The sequence below is a fragment of the Saccoglossus kowalevskii genome, chromosome 12, assembly GCF_978046115.1.
Source record: "Saccoglossus kowalevskii chromosome 12, keSacKowa6.1, whole genome shotgun sequence".
Taxonomy (NCBI): domain Eukaryota; kingdom Metazoa; phylum Hemichordata; class Enteropneusta; family Harrimaniidae; genus Saccoglossus; species Saccoglossus kowalevskii.
Window position 1 is genome coordinate 5,443,336 of NC_140652.1, and position 16,631 is coordinate 5,459,966.

Here is a 16,631-nt window from a genome sequence, read left to right on the forward strand (position 1 = left end):
CGACTACCGCCCTGTGGTTGGAGAATATGCCAGGGGGCATTATATCACAATTCCCGCATATCATTGCAGCACGCCTATTTCTGACCAGACGATTTTCTTAAAAGCATTATAAAGGCATCAACATTAACAATATGGGAACGTTGCGTTTGTTGACGTGTTTTGTAAATGGCACCCAATCTATAACAAATTTGTTCTGCCTACGAGGTGTGTTTAAAGTCACTAACCATAAAATGCTGACAAATGCGAAGGTATATGTGTAGCTGAGAAAATGGAAAGATAGATTATCCTACTTGGAACAATTCAGATCATAAAGCCATGGGAATATCACGTTACCAGTATATGTTAAATTTAGTACATATATAAGTAAATATACTTATATTTGAAATGGACCAAACAAAACACACAATCACGGGTGAGACAGAAATGGTGGCCCAGCCATGCCAGATATTTTGACATTACAAAAAGCTTTTTTTATCTCGCAAATCACACATTGTATAGATATTTTACTGAAATGCCATTTTGATTTCTTGTCAAAATCTCCCCTTCCTTTTACAATATGCTGAAAACATGGATCTAATTGCGATATGAGATTCATAAACAAGAACTGTCAATTAATATCTGTATTTTAGAATAATGCTAAACTCTTGATAGCGTGGAAGATTTTTTTTTCATGTACATATTGATGCTTGCCTGATGTAGCAAACAAAGTACACTGTAAATTATATGAGCACTTTCATGTTTTTCATTAAAACACACCGTTTTAATTGAAAGCACACTGTTGTAATTAAAAACACGTGTATTATATTATAAAACACCAGGTCACCTGTATTTTCTATCAAAATTATAGTGGTTTAGAAAGTGTTTTTGAGAGTTATTAAAACACTTTTTGATGAAATTAAATAAATTGTAAACACACAAAAATACACTTTTTTTTCAAAATAAAACACCGAGTGTTTTACGGGGACAAAAATGTGTCATTAGAGTATTTATTGATAGAACATTTATGGACTAATGCATCTAACTTTATGCAAGCAGTATTACCAAAATTGAGTGAAAAGTCTGGAGACTCGTGAGTAAACATTATGGTATATATGTCAACTTGACAATCACCGAAAGTGACGTAATTTAACGTATAATGAGATGGTCATGTCATTATCTTCAGAAAATAGTTCTATATCTAATTAATTTCATGTACGCTTATACGGTCTTACAACCTATAAGTACTACTGGAAATCAAGACACGTGGTGAATTAAGTACCTTGTGTCCTAATGGATTTTGATACTCCGCATTTGGTGAACGGTGGATGTAGTTCCAATCACATCTGAGCATTCTCACATGTGATTTAAACATTTTTCTCTAAACTGTTCAATTTGAAACACTTCAAAAAGCAACATCGCCAACAATATTTCAACCCAAAACACCAGACAGTAAATGTTAATGTATAAGGCACATTTGTGTCCTTGAGAGTAACTAAAACACCTTTCTTCCAAATTGTTTTATTTTGAAGCACTTTCTAAAACACACATGCAGTGTTTCAAGGTAAAACACTCGACTAAGCATGTTTTCTATGTGTTTATGTATACGACATGTAAACAAATTCATAAGAGTAACTAAAATACTTTTCTTCAAAATGCAATGTTTCAACCTAAAACACCCGATTAGATAAGTGTTCATATACAGGACACTTTTGTGTGTCGTCTATAATAGAAACACTGCTTACTGTCGACTGTATGTAGCATATTTATTATAAAATAAAAACAGCTCAAACACGTCATCATTGCCAGCAAGCATACTATACATGTAAGCTATTTATTGACTTTAGTATTTTCAATAATTAACAGCTTTATATATTCCTATATTTTGCGAGTGTGCATAACATGTGTCATAAGTTTAATAACCGATGGAATTAAACATGCACGGTGTTGTTATCAATGCTCGTGTTAGTAAGCTGAATGACGCAGCGCTAAACAGGCGTTAATTCCCGTTCACTTCGTGTTGTGGTTATATTTTCGTTTTCACATTACATATGCGTTACTTTATTTTACTTTTCATATTTCTGATTCAAATATCGCATTTCTTGGAAAAACAATGATAATTAATTAAACATTACTCACTGGATTTTTGTACTATCATATTATATTTTAAAGAGCGGTCAGGATGATATTGCTAATATTGGGAATTGATTTTGCCCTGTTAATATGGGTTATTGTTGGTTCAGTGCCCTCGTCCTCTATGCCCGGAGAGCTCTAGTTAGGTAAATATAGTTTTAAAATACCACATAAGGGTTGATTTTAAAAGGGTTTTAAAACTAAGCAATCAAACCATTTATCAGATAGAAAAGTAAAAGATGTATGAAATAGAATAGATACAGTGCATATATGCAGATTCGAGAATGGGAGTGCAATATAGTACATTTATTTCTAGAGAGCATGTTTCTCTGAAATTAATGATTTTTTAATTTGTTCCACTATTATTTTTTGTTTTTCCAGGAATATGATGTGCCCGGAGAGACTGCATTTGAGACAATACTATTACATGGGAAGAGATTGGATACTATGAGGTTAATACGAGGATACCTCAAAATATGCACGAAAACAGTACAGCGGGAGTATCGACCGACGCGCTGTGGAGGTCGATGCGACGGCGTACTATCTGAGTTCACACTTTGAGATATCCTCGTAATAATCTTATTATTATACATCTTTTCCTTCCAAGGATACATCATGGGAATGCCGAAATCCAAAAAGTTTAGAATAGAATCAGCGAACTTCTTTGTGTGGAGTCCGGTCAAACCCTGGTGGCAGCCATGTTTGTTTGTATTATAGAGGACGCTTACGTGCGTAATCATTCCATATTTGGAATTCGCATTTTCTAATATGGTAGGATGAAAATACCCCGTGAAATACAGCAAAATTACGGCACGCTGTAACTTATGGCGTTACGGTGACAGATGTATAATAATTTCATTTATGTCTATGGAGAAAAAGGTTCAAAGATGTTATTGTTTGTTTCAGCTCAATACTTATTTGTTTTGAAGTTCCAAGGTTCACAGTTATTTGGTATTGTTTCTACAGTCTCACGAAAGGTTTGAATTTCAGTAAACACACTTATTAATCTGCACACGAGTACACTTTTTCATGCGATTGATATTATTTTATTATTTATTTACATATTTCTGGTTGAAACACTTTTCAAAATGTGTGTCTAATGAAATAAATTTTCAAAGAGTTGTGATAGTAAACACTTCATTAAAACATGTCTTCGGTTGAGACACTTTTCTACGTGTCGTGATCATAAACACTTTACGAAATGTGTGTCTAGTGAAAGAACTTGTAAAAGTGCAATTCTTATACACGTGCTTGATGGAAACACTTTTCAATACGTGTTTCTATTGGAAACACTTTACATAATGTGTTATGTGCAAAAACATCTTTGAAATGCTGCAATAAAAACACTAACTGCAAGGGTTTTGCATCATATACGCTTTTCGCAATTATGCAGATTATAAACACTTTAAGTGTTTTTAAAGTGGGAACAAGCTCATAAACACTTCAAATGTTTTACCACAAAACAGTAAAAGTGGTGTTTTAAAATAACTCATTTATGACTTTAAGAAAAACACTTAATGTGTCAATTATAAAAGACTTAAAGTGATTTTCAAGTGGGACAAAAATGTGCCGTATTTTAAAACACTTAGATTTACAGAATATTCCCAATGACTGTTTTTTTAAATGATATAGTATAATTGCTCTAGTGCTAAAGAAACGGAGATGAACTGCTAACACAACTAATTTTAGACAACCTCGAAATCAAAAAACATCTGTATCTTAAAAACATGATCATGACAAATCTCATCATTTGCAACATTTATGAAAACAAATATATTGCAAATTGGAATTGACGCAAAATATTTAAATCCCAGGATCTTAATTGTATTTTACTAATCTATTAATCCATTGTTGGGACAATACATATAGCTCAATATTCATACTAACGATAAATACAAATTTGAGAGAATTTCAATGGAAACTGGTAATACTATCTCTTTACACAAATGAAAAACAAACAACATACAAACTAAACTATCCGGAAAAATATCAGCATTGTGCAGAATTTGTAATGCAGAAATTGAATTGTACTAGGGCATTGTGGGAAAACTTATAATGGGGTATTAAAATTGCGCTCAGAATGTTAAACAAAGTCATTTTCCTTGGAAACGAGGATTATTCAATACTACCAAACTTCCCAATAATTTGTGAAAAAGAAATAAATCAAAATTCTAATACCTTTAAAAAATATGTTCACAAATTCAAAACCTTGAATATATCGTAGAAAAGGAAATTTAGTAGCGGGTGAGCACTTAAATCTTCAGAAACGAGTAATTCCTTGTGCCATAACCTATTTCTGTACCGGGAAACTACTAATGGAATCTTACTAAACGGAATGATGCAAACAAAATGTTTAAACCGCTTCAAGGGCTATGCTTGTCTTGAAAATTTGTTTCAAGGGATGGGTTTTTTGAAAGAAAATTCCGTGGGGAGGGCGTTTTTTGGAATTTGCCTCCCGTACTGTGATTTTCACCACATACCTGTATATAAATAAATAAGTTGTCCACGTGATTTCTGTGTACTACTTTACTGAACCATCACATGTCATTACTGCAATAGACATACTGCAATATAATAAATACAGTGTAAATCTGTGTGCACGATGCCAGTAATTTTTACCTACTAACTACTACGTAAATATACCAACCAAAGGATAATTCATTGTCAGACATTACTGACTGTTACAATGACGCAATAGTTGGAGTACATCTGATAAAACACAATAAGCAATCGAATAAACACTCCATCCAAACACAACATAACTAGTTTTTCTTAATGTTTCAAACATTTGAATAGCATTCAAATTAAAGCGGAGGAGTCGTCACCTGCGCATGCGACAGATGGCCATAGCGTGTCATTGTTTACAAAAAAGCATCTACCCATGAGCCTTTGCGTTTTTAGCGTGCGTTGTTATCGTCGCTTGGGACTCAATTCCCGCGCGTGCGCAAGTGACAACCCTCCCGCTTTAAATAACTATAGTGAGTCACCAAAGTTTCAAGAAACATTTTCAAGTGATTACAAATATTGAAACAAATCTTTTGCCCCTTCGCGCTACCTTAAGTGGACGTGTATGACTATCCCAAAAATATGGGAGGGTTAGGGGGGCTTTTTATCGTTTCGATTTCTGGATATATTTTGGACAACGACTCATTCGTTCACTTTGCCCAAATAATGTTATCTTATCTACCTGCCATTTATTAAATTGACAGAATGATTTATTTACTATTATACAGATCCATATCACAGTGTCAGTCTGCAGGCAGACTTTATTTAATTTGCCACACCATCCACGCGCTAGATATGGCTTCCATACGAACGAGATGAAACCCAACTTCCGGAATAAAAAATTTGCTTGAACAGATCGGAGAATCACACCTAGGTTTACCGAGTACGGTTACAAGGTCTTTTCATTTTAATCAAGTCACGCTTGGAATTGTTGCCATGTTGATTTTTTAGTGTGAAAATCGCTTTGTTTTTTAACACAAATCCCGCGCATGCGTTGTGCCACGACCATTGCCTTTTACGGTTGCATTTACAATCCCATTTCATATACACCAGACAGTAGGTGGGTAATTATTTGCAGAATGTGAATTTAACAGGACCTTTAAAAGTAAGCACTGAGTTAGGAGGCTTTGTTTGTTCTTGAACGCCAGTCACATTGTGTATATGTTTGTCTAAGTTATAATACCCTTCAGTATTCCCTAAGTAAAATAAGTGGGAAAGTAAGGGATATGTACCTTCAATAAATTACTGCAATAATTTCAGTTTTAATTTTCTCTGTGCTTGAACGGTAATAATAATAATAACAATAATTAGAGTTAGTAGAGTTAGGTCTAAGCATCCGTTTTATTATCTGCTATTTACATATAGTGGACACGTGACCACTATTGTATCAGATGTCAGGTTTCACATGGACTATACTTGATATGGTGACAGTATCCCATCAGCACTGTGGTCTAGTAGGTCAGCGCCCTTTTCATATATTTTCTAACCCGAGGAAAGAAGTTGATATATTCACCCCGCCTTCATTCAATTGCAAATTGCATCGTGATAGTTTCTGAATCCTTCTCGAACCACGAATCACTGTGAAACATGGCAGCTAAAATATCTGTGGGCAGGATTGATGAAGATCTACTGACATGTTCTGTTTGCTTGGAACGTTACAAGAATCCAAAAATTTTACCATGTCACCATTCTTTCTGTGAGCAGTGTTTGGTGAAGTTGAGACCACGTGACACGATTAAATGCCCCAACTGCAGACAACGTCATTACGTGAGTAATATTCAACAACTTCCACCAAGTACGATAATTAATTCTGTCATAGACATTATTGAAGAACAGAAAAGGCAGGGAGGTGATAAAACATGCCATGGTTGTGAAGAAAACTCATCAACAAACAGGTGTGTAGACTGTGCTATGGATTTGTGTACAACGTGCACCAAAGTCCACAGTAAAATGCCAGTTAGTCGACATCATCGTATTATGACTGTTAAGGCGTTTAAAGAGGCCATAAGGACAAAATCGATAGTTTTTCCTGCAGTTCACTGCACTTCTCATAAAGATAAACTTATTGAACTTTACTGTGAGAAATGTCAAATAACTATCTGTCATTTATGTTTGAGGTCAAATCACAAAGGTCATGAATTGATTGACTTACAAGCCGCAGCAGATAGATTCTGTAAGATGGCATCAGATCACATAAAACTCTTGAAAACAAAGCAAAGTGAAGCAAAACAAAGCAAAATAAAGGCCATTAAACGAAATGGAGAATTAGCAAAACAACATTTGCAGCGAAAACAACAAATAAAGCAACATTCACAGGAAACTATTGAGAAATTAACAAAAATAATAAAACAGGAAGAAAGCAGTCACTTGAGTAAATTAAAAACTGATTATGACAAAATGAACGAAGAGATCAACAAAGAAAGGCATCAGTGTGAAACAACCGAGAAACTACTGAAAAGTACAATAACGTTTATAAACAATTTATTAAACTATAGCAGTGCTGCACAGCTGATGAAAACTAGTAAAGAAACAACAAATCAACTGGAAACTATGATGTCACTTGATACAACATGGATTGATAAAAATAAATCACTTCCAAAGTTTTATCCTGGTGACATCACCCTGCAAGGCATGCTGGGAACATTTCAGTCTATGGAGGTAGATTCTGTCTCACATTCACATCAGCAAACACAAGAATCATCACATGTTATAAATGCACCAATGAAATTGGAGGCAATCTCATGGCTAGCAGGCAGTTTTCCAGGGTTGTTCGTTAACCCACTGGGAGTGTGCATCAATAAATGTGGTGATATCGTGGTGGCAGATAATAAGAATAAAAGACTTCAAATTATAGATATTGTGGAAGATAATTTATTTGGGATTTCATTTAAATATGTCGATCAAAAGTCACAGTTACAATTTACAGGATATAGTAAACCAGTCAGACCCATAGATGTAGCAGTGTCAGTAGATAATACATATATTACAAATGGGTATTTGAAAGGCAATGAAGCAAATAATCAGGTGATTGTATGTAATCAATATGGGAAGGTTATAAAGTGTTTTGGTGGAAAAGAATTACAGGATCCGTGTGGAATTGCTATCAACCATAATAATGGTATTGTATATGTGGTTGATAGTGATTCAAATTGTATAAGATTATATGAAATAACGGGTTACAAGTACATTAAGTCAGTTGGTAGTAAGGGTCAAGGGTCATGTCAGTTTGAATATCCAATGTTCATAGCTATGAATAGTAAGGGATGTCTAATAGTCTCAGATGCAGGGAACGATCGTATTCAAGTTCTCACATCTGATGGATTATTTATGTTTGCATTCAGTGGTTGTCCAAATGACAAGTTTGACTGGCCCTGTGGCATTGCTACTGATAAGAATGATAATATTTATGTATGTGATAGTAACAACCATAGAGTGCAGATGTTTAACAGTAAAGGTGAATTTATAACCAATATTGCTAGTGGTAGATATGTATTGAATGGCCCTAGAGGTATAGCAATTACTAATGATGGTAAAGTTGTAGTCACTGATGCATGTTCTCGTGTTAACATTTTTTCATATTAAAAACAAAGAAATCTTTATTTATTTAAAGTTGATTGTCATTGTTCTGAAGTGTAGACATGTTTTCATAACTACTTACCATAATACAATTAATATTATGTAATCAGTTATTATTTTAATTTTTAACTAATGGACAATTTAATTTTAGTTAACGCTACTTAAACTTCCCATTGTAATTCACATTGTAAAAGTTTATTGATAATTATAACAATGTTTGTCTTGTTTCATCAACAAAGATGAATTTTGGTTACCGGAAAATACACTTGGTGGATCTGCGTGGTGCCACTGTTGGGCATTTGTTCGAATTAAATGCTGGCCACCAGAATACCATGAACTTGCATATATTCACCTCTAATTACATTGATTTAAAAAGCTGTCTGAACAACTTGTTTGTTTAAAAGATACTGGAATGTCTTTTGAAGCAAACATGAGGTCATCCGACCAGTGAATAGTTGCACAAATGCATTGTATTTGCATAAACTCAAGATGGCCAGCATAGTATTATACTATTGATTTCTCTACAGAACATTTGGATAGTATACCATTTAGAATACTATTTTCAAATACTTCCAGTTTCTGTTGTTACTTGTATGTTGAAATTCTACGTGATGTATTTATATAGATTCATAAATTATGTCTATTATGTGGAACCGTAATATATGCCTCTATTGCGCATACAGTGAAACAAGCTGAGAAATGGTCTTTGTATTATTCTATTAGCACACAACTATAATAAGTTAATATTGTATATCAGATATTGAACATTCTGTAATGAATATACACAAATAAACTGAACCACTGTTGTTGTTTTAATAATGAGACCATACATATAACTGATATATCCTAATCTCATACATACACAGTGATTTGTAAACTCAAATAATTGTCAAGAACTTGTAACACTATGAAATGTACTGGGTCTATTAAAGCAAAATTGTACTAATGAACATGTTAACTAATTAAGTATGGTTCGTCATCGATCTTTCTAACTCATCTCTTATTGGCTTCTAGTACATGGTAGTTTTATACTTGCATGTTAACGCTTCGATGATACAGGATTCTGTCACATAAACAGCATATCAGATTAAATACTTTATTGGAGCAAACGCCACACTATCGTGTATTGGTATTTGAAACAACGATGTGCAAACGTGATAACATCACACATTAAACAATTATTAATTACTGTACCATGTCTAAAAGCATGTTTCCATACATTAACTGGCAAATGTACATATTCTCAATAAATGTCTTAGTTGTGATACTGGTAGTAGTGAATTGAGGTTTTGTGACCTCTTGTCTTTGCCAACCTGGTTCACCAGTGACAGGACTTTAACTTTGTTAATACTGATATAAAATACGACTGTATTACAACGTGTTAGAGCATACATAGGCAACATGTCTTGTGCTATATTGTATGTATGTGCAATGGTAATGTTTCATTACCATATTTATAATTATAACATGTTATCATGGACAATCTATTGAACATATGGTGGAATTAGTGTGTAATTGGTCATTCCTGACTAGGAATTAAAGTTTTCCAAAATTTATGAAATATCACTACCCAAAAAATATATTTGACAAGTGGCTTAATGAAGGCATATGACAGGATGACAGATGACAATATAACATACTGTGACCTCAATTAATATGCATAATATTGCATATGCAGGTGCAACCACTACTATTATATAATCTATGAGACCGAGATTTAAATATGAATCTCATTCCATTCACTTATATATGTACTTGTAGACGTGGCAATCATGTAAATAATTACAAGCAAACAAAAATTAACGTAATAACACGAATTACTATATTCGAACGCGCGCAAACGGAGTAGCGTCTCGCCACGGGAGGCGATCACACACTAACCACTCGACCAAACTAACTGACCCAGAGTCTATGTAAACGAACTGCTGCAAGGGCAGAAGTGCCATCACTATATGCTAATGCTCGACATAGTGTTTACCTTCATACGACAATTTATGTATTTACGTGCAAAGTGAAGCCACACTACTGAAAAACAAAATGCTAACACCACCGCGGACATTGCATACAATCGTATCGAAAACGGCCATTTTATAAAAGTTGTCTTCTACTTCACTGGTCTTATGCGTCTTAGTATTTATGCTTAGCATAGTCGAATAAAATAATATATTTCAATATTCGATATTCGAGAAAAACGCCTTTATACGTCAAACCCTAGATACTGCATATCAAATCTGATTTTGCTAGAAACGCTGATATTTTATTTGAATTTGAGTCAGCAACTCTATTTACATAATTGTCATTAAATAGTGCTTTGATCACCGTATAACTTGAAAAACGGATTGGTCGTGTTCCGCATTCCGATCTACCATTGTTACTGAGACCAACAATCGACAAATTGTCTTGGAAGAGTTACAATACCAGAGTTTTGCTCGTTTGTCTTGCTGATAGCGTTGCACATCGGATCTTTACGTACTGGAAACAATATCAACACTGCTTTTTAAAATAACCGCATCATCACTAGTGTAAATTTCAACTGATTACAATTATTTCTACGGAGCGTCGTCTACTGAGGAAATAAATAATCAGCATGTATTCGTTCTACGAAATATGTTTATTAATTGTATCGACTGGAGTTGAAAACAAGGACAACATCTCCTAATAACCTGAGAAAAATGTAATGTTATCCTCATTATTATTTAATTCTGTCCCCGCTAACTCTTTTTCAAATGAACAATTGTCGTCTGTTCGCCACATGGTACTGGATGTTTGATCTAGCCGATTCAAACAAATAATATTTATCACCAATATATAGTAAGAATAAATTTCATAACCTTAAACAATAGTTCATGCATAGCGCGTTTAATACTTTAAAGCGGGAGGGTCGTCACCTGCGCACGCGCGGGAATTGAGTACCAAGCGACGATAACAACTCAAGCTAAAAACGCAAAGGCTCGTGGGTAGACGCTTGTTTGTAAACAATGACACGTTATGGCTATCTGACGCATGCGCAGGTGACGATTCCCCCGCTTTAATGACAAAGCCTAGTAATACAAAAATATATCATTAACTAGATATGTAAACAAGAACAGTAGAGCGCAATGGTGGTTTAATTATCACTAATGTGTTAATTATTCTATGACAGCAACTTAATAACTTTTCAGTAGAAAAAAAAAAAACATTGAACGGCGATTTACTTTTGTAAGTCAATGTATAGCTAATTATAGTGAATGTAAATCGTTTGGGAAATCGCAGTCATAACAGTACATTAAAAAAGAAACCCGAAGATGGATGTAAGTAATACTAGTAAGTACACGCTCTAACAGCAATCACCTGCATCAAAAAGTAAACGCATATGCATATTCAGCAATATAATCATATAGCAGATTTTGACCGTAGTTAAATAGCGGACTAGTTTGGATAACACGGCTACATTCAACATGACATTGTGATTCAATTTAACTCATTTTAACACACAACACAATTACACTATTAATTCATATGAAAAAAATCGTGTGTGAACATCAAAGAACACTTAGTATTTTGGTCGATGGATGTGATGCATTTAATGTGGTGTTGTCTAGCAAAATTAATTATCAGTGATATTCAATTTTGTTTTGTTAAACTTGAATCAACAATGGTAATCGCCATATTTCAGAAGATATTCCATGTCCATGACAATTTCAAACGTAAAACAGTATAGCATTTCAATACAGTTTATTTTACTGCCTGGCATATGGAACTTTTAAAATAATTTAACCCGGGCACATTCGTTTGTTGACACATTTCCCGATATACTCGCATTACAATTCAGACACTAGTGTTCTTGCCAATTTGCATAATATATCGTTTGAAAATAAACTTATGGTGAATATTGTTTGTTTCACCGCAACTCCCGTTTCGTCCGATCTGATAGCATGAATATATAAATACAATGTCTGAAATTCAGTTACTCAACCTAGACCCGACTAATAACGTGTGTACATTGCTCGACGATCATCACAGAATACATTTATTCAAGATGCAGTTCAGTTTGGTGTTTATGTTGGTAGCGCTGATGTTTGTGAGTATTAAGTACATAAATTGAAACTTATACTGCCATGCGATGACATCCTTGTATGTGTCGATGCGTTTTTTCATATTACGTCATCCAAATCAAAACTCTCAATAGGGAATAAATTTTGAAATGTTAGCCACTAAACATTTTGTTTACTATTTGTATTACAGATGATTACAGACGGTTTCGATTATTGTAAGTTATACATACGTCATTTTTCTTCTCAAAATATTTATCACATATCAAATTATATGATGCTCTGGCATAGGAAATTTAGATCGTATAAAGAACTTTTGACAATGTATTTGTTTTGTGAAATCTGGAATATAGGAAAAACTGACTGATAAATTTACACTTTTTATTGTTTAATGGATTATGCAATATCTCGTATACAATGGTAAAACACAATGCAAATCACTGTGTATGTTTCTCGTCCATTACATGCACTCACGTTAAGTCACAAACAAGTTCGTTGCTCTATAAGATTGGTACACTAATAAATCGCCTCCCAGTAGCATATAAAAACAATAATAATGTTACTGAAATCGGGATGGTCATCATTTACATGTATATGTGCGAATGAATGAAACACAATTTGTTTACGAGACTTCTTGTAAAATAGTTGTGTGCATCTCAGCGACATTGCGAGACTTTCTCTCAAGACCGCCAAACATTACTCTCTTCGACTTGAAGCGTCGCGACGTGACACAACTAGCAGTGCAGGCAACTCAAAGTAAATCAACGTGACACAATAAAACCGAACAAGCTCGGAATCCATGTAATAATAATAATAATAATAATAATCTTTATTGAAACCGTATCCCGGAGTGGGATCTTAGTTGAAAATACAATAAAGTAATACAAAAAAGATAAAAAAATAACACAAGAAATTCAAAGACAATAGAAAATAAAAAATAAAATTAAATTATTTGGCGGTTGGTTGAGGCAACTGGCATTTTAAGATTTTTTCTTGTCGTAATTTGAAACAAGTGTGGATGAATTTTCCTAGTTCAATGATTGTTTTGTCATTTTTAATTTTTAGTATATTTGTAAGTTTTTCGTCATCCGTCCCCAAGTTGCTTATATTGTATTTAATATTCTTGATCATGATTTCTCGTTCCTTCTTGTATAAATCACAATTGAGAAGAAAATGTTTTTCGTTTTCAATTTCCTGTTTGTCACAAACTGGGCAAATTCGGTCCTCCGCTAAAATGTTATTATATCTGCCCCTTTCGATTTGAAGGGTATGAGCACTTATTCTGAGTTTTGTCATAGCTGCTCTATGATTTGGATTTTTGATTGTGGTGAGATATTTTTCATATGCAAATTCTGTTTTAATTTTCCTATAGGTTCGTAACTTGTTTTTATGGTTTTTACCTTTATTGTCATCGTGTAATGTTTCTGTACTATGTATTTCAAAGGATTGTTCTAGTTTGCGCGTTACTGTTTCAGTGATTTGTTTTTCATCAAGAGATTTATGGTTTTCCCAAATATTACCCATATTTAAATTTTCTAAAATTTGTTTTATGTCTGTTACCCAGTTGTCTTTTCCTTTTTTATCAAGATGTATCCCAAGATTGTAAGCTTCATGTACTAGCGAATTTGGGTTAGAATTATTAATTTTGATCCAATATTTGATCATATATTTTAAGCTTGATGCTAGGAGAGGATATCTTCCCAACTCTAGTAGGCTTGCCAAATTACTTGCTTTGCTATTTACTTTTAGAAGGTATTTGCAGAAATGTATTTGTACTTTTTCCATTGGTGTTGACAGATTTGCCATTAGATGCGATTTATTGATGTTCTCGCTCGTCCAAATTTCACTGCAGTAAAGCATAATTGGTTTTACAATTGCATCGAACATTTTTAAGTATGTTTTGATTGGAGTTAGTTTTTCTGAGAATAGCATTTGTTTCATTTTGAAACATGCCTTCATTGCTCTAGCTCTGAGGTCTTCTTGTGCTCCGATGAATTTACCTGATTTGTGTAGTTTAATGCCGAGGTATGTGTAGGTTTTTGTATTTTCAAGTTCCTTTCCATCAACATAGAATTTTAGTTTGTCCTGTGATTTTTTTGACCTACTAAACATGATGATTTTTGACTTAGAGATATTAATATTGAGTTTCCATTTCTGGCAGTAAGTTTCAAGAGAATTTATGGCATTTTGTAAGCCAGTATGTGATTGGGATAATACTACAAAGTCGTCTGCATATAGCAGACATGGGAGACTTGTGTTTAGGAGACTTGGTGGGTCATTATGAGCCAAGTCTAATGATGTTTTAATGTCATTTACATAGATATTGAAAAGGAGTGGGCTGAGTCCATCCCCTTGTCTAATTCCTCTATTAATTGTGAAGCTGTCTGTTACACACTGTTTAAGTTTAACACATCCTGTTGAGTTCAGATAAATGGATTTTATGATGTTGTAGAATTTACCTGTAATACCACTTTGGATAAGTTTCCAGAAGAGACCTAGATGCCAGATGGAATCAAAGGCTTTCTGGAAGTCAATGAAACAAGCAAACAAAGTCTTTTTGTTGCTCAGGTATTTTGTGGTTAGTTGTTTGAGGACAAATAAATGGTCTTTGGTGCTACAGTTTGGCATGAATCCTATTTGTTCTCTGATAATTGTGTTGTTTTCCTTTAGATGTTTCAAAAGCCGTTGCTTAAGAATGGAGGTGAAAAGTTTACTGACACTATTAAGAAGTGTGATGCCTCTGTAATTGTTTGGATTTGTTTTGTCTCCTTTTTTGAAAATAGGAGTGATCATACCTAAATTCCAGCGATTAGGGATGTATCCACTCTGCAGGATTAAATTGAATAGTTTTTGTAGTGGTTTTATTAGTGGGTTCCTGCTGGCCTTGATCATTTCATTGGTAATTTTATCTGCGCCTGGAGCTTTTTTATTTTTGAGTTTAGTTATAGCATTTTGGATTTCTAATTGTGAGATGTACTTGTCTAAGTTGGCTTTAGGTAGAGAGAGTGATTCATGATTTTTTAGTTGTAGCTGCAATGAGTTTTCGCTCATTGTATTACTTGTTTCTTTACTCAGTTTCCTAAAATGTTCAAACCAGGTTTGACTGTCAACATTATCAGAGTCATTATTTATTTTGGTGTCTTTTAGCTCTCTTAATAAATTCCAGTACTCACTGGGGTTTGATTCACTAAAACTTTCGAGCTTGTTCAATATATCATTTTTAAAATCTCTCTTTTTCTTTTTTATTAGCCGCTTGTATTCCCTCTTCAGACTGTAGCATTTTTCTCTCAGTTTAATGTTGTATGGGTTTGCACTAAATTTACTGCAGATACCCAAAATTTCTTTCTTTAGATTATATAGGTCCTTGTTGAACCATTTTGGTTTACATTTATTTTTTTTTGGTTTTCTCCTGATATGTTTTTTCAGACATCTGCCAGCTGCTTCAATGTAAATACTTGAAAGCATAGTATTTGCCTCATCAATTGATTGTTGTGTATTGTCAAAATGTTTAATGTTAAAGTTATTAATTAAATTTGTAATATCTCTGCTTTGTAGCGTTAGGTTGAATATCAAATTTGACTCGCTATTCCAAATGTAAGTGTCAGTTTCATGTACTAATTTATCACTGTGGGAGTGTGTTATTTTCGAAATATTATTTGTGTAAATTGCATTTGTTTGAAGATGAAAAGTTATTTGGCAGTGATCTGAGAGTAATAAATTAAGAGGGTGAACATAGAATAGATTAATTTTGTTAAATAGATTATTGCTAACAATAGTGTAGTCAACTACACTGCTGCCTTTAGTTTGATGACAAGTGTACTTGCCAGTTTTATCTCCTATACATCTACCATTGAGGATGGTTAGTTCTGCGGATAAACATAGATCCAACAATGAGTCACCATAATGATTTTTTACTGCCAAGTCTTGAGATGCCCTTTTTCTAATGTTAATATTTGGAGCAGATGACTGATAGTTAATTTTACTGAAAGAGGTCAATTCCATAATGTTTTTGGTTCTGGCATTGAAATCGCCTGATAGAATAACTGAACCACGTTTTGAATATCTATTAATATCATCCTCCAATACTTGAAATAAATTTGCGTCTTTCCATTTAAAAATACTTGAATACTGCGGGCTAAGATAAATGGTGCCGTAATAAATATCCTCGTCAAGATTAAAAAATTCTTTGTCTAGGAGCAGCCAGAGAAAATCATCACTTCCACTCTTCACTTGTTTAATGCCCTTTTTTAAAGTGTTTCTGAAATAGACAATGATTCCTCCCGAGTTAGAGCGGGCTTTTTTGTGTTTATCAGCTCGAAATGAATGAAAATGGCAAAAATTTGGCAATTGGATACAGGAATCTGCACCCGTTTTGGTTTCCACCAGACTAATAATATCAAAGTCACTAAT

The 16,631-nt window shown here is 33.8% G+C and overlaps 2 protein-coding genes across 3 annotated transcripts in view; both read left to right on the forward strand.

Moving 5' to 3' along the window:
- Nucleotides 1-6,201: 6,201 nt before the first annotated feature.
- Nucleotides 6,202-8,196, forward strand: LOC102803830 (tripartite motif-containing protein 2-like). Its single transcript, XM_006823504.1, has one exon. It carries the CDS (start codon nucleotides 6,202-6,204, stop codon nucleotides 8,194-8,196), a length of 1,995 nt encoding a protein of 664 aa, XP_006823567.1.
- A 3,910-nt stretch (nucleotides 8,197-12,106) lies between these two features.
- The window catches only part of LOC102802570 (uncharacterized), a 28,148-nt gene continuing 23,623 nt past the window's right edge, over nucleotides 12,107-16,631 (forward strand). Inside the window, exons 1-2 of one of the 2 annotated variants that reach the window (XM_006823495.2) lie at nucleotides 12,107-12,250; nucleotides 12,415-12,439. In XM_006823495.2, the coding sequence (XP_006823558.2) occupies nucleotides 12,122-12,250; nucleotides 12,415-12,439 (154 nt within the window). In that variant the 5' untranslated portion in view covers nucleotides 12,107-12,121. The remainder of the gene's footprint in view (nucleotides 12,251-12,414; nucleotides 12,440-16,631) is intronic. The other variant, XM_078013989.1, reaches the window with a different exon arrangement.

Bases quoted from the DNA above. Each gene is read 5' to 3' on its own strand.
- LOC102803830 (XM_006823504.1), top strand. From the start codon at position 6,202: ATGGCAGCTAAAATATCTGTGGGCAGGATTGATGAAGATCTACTGACA.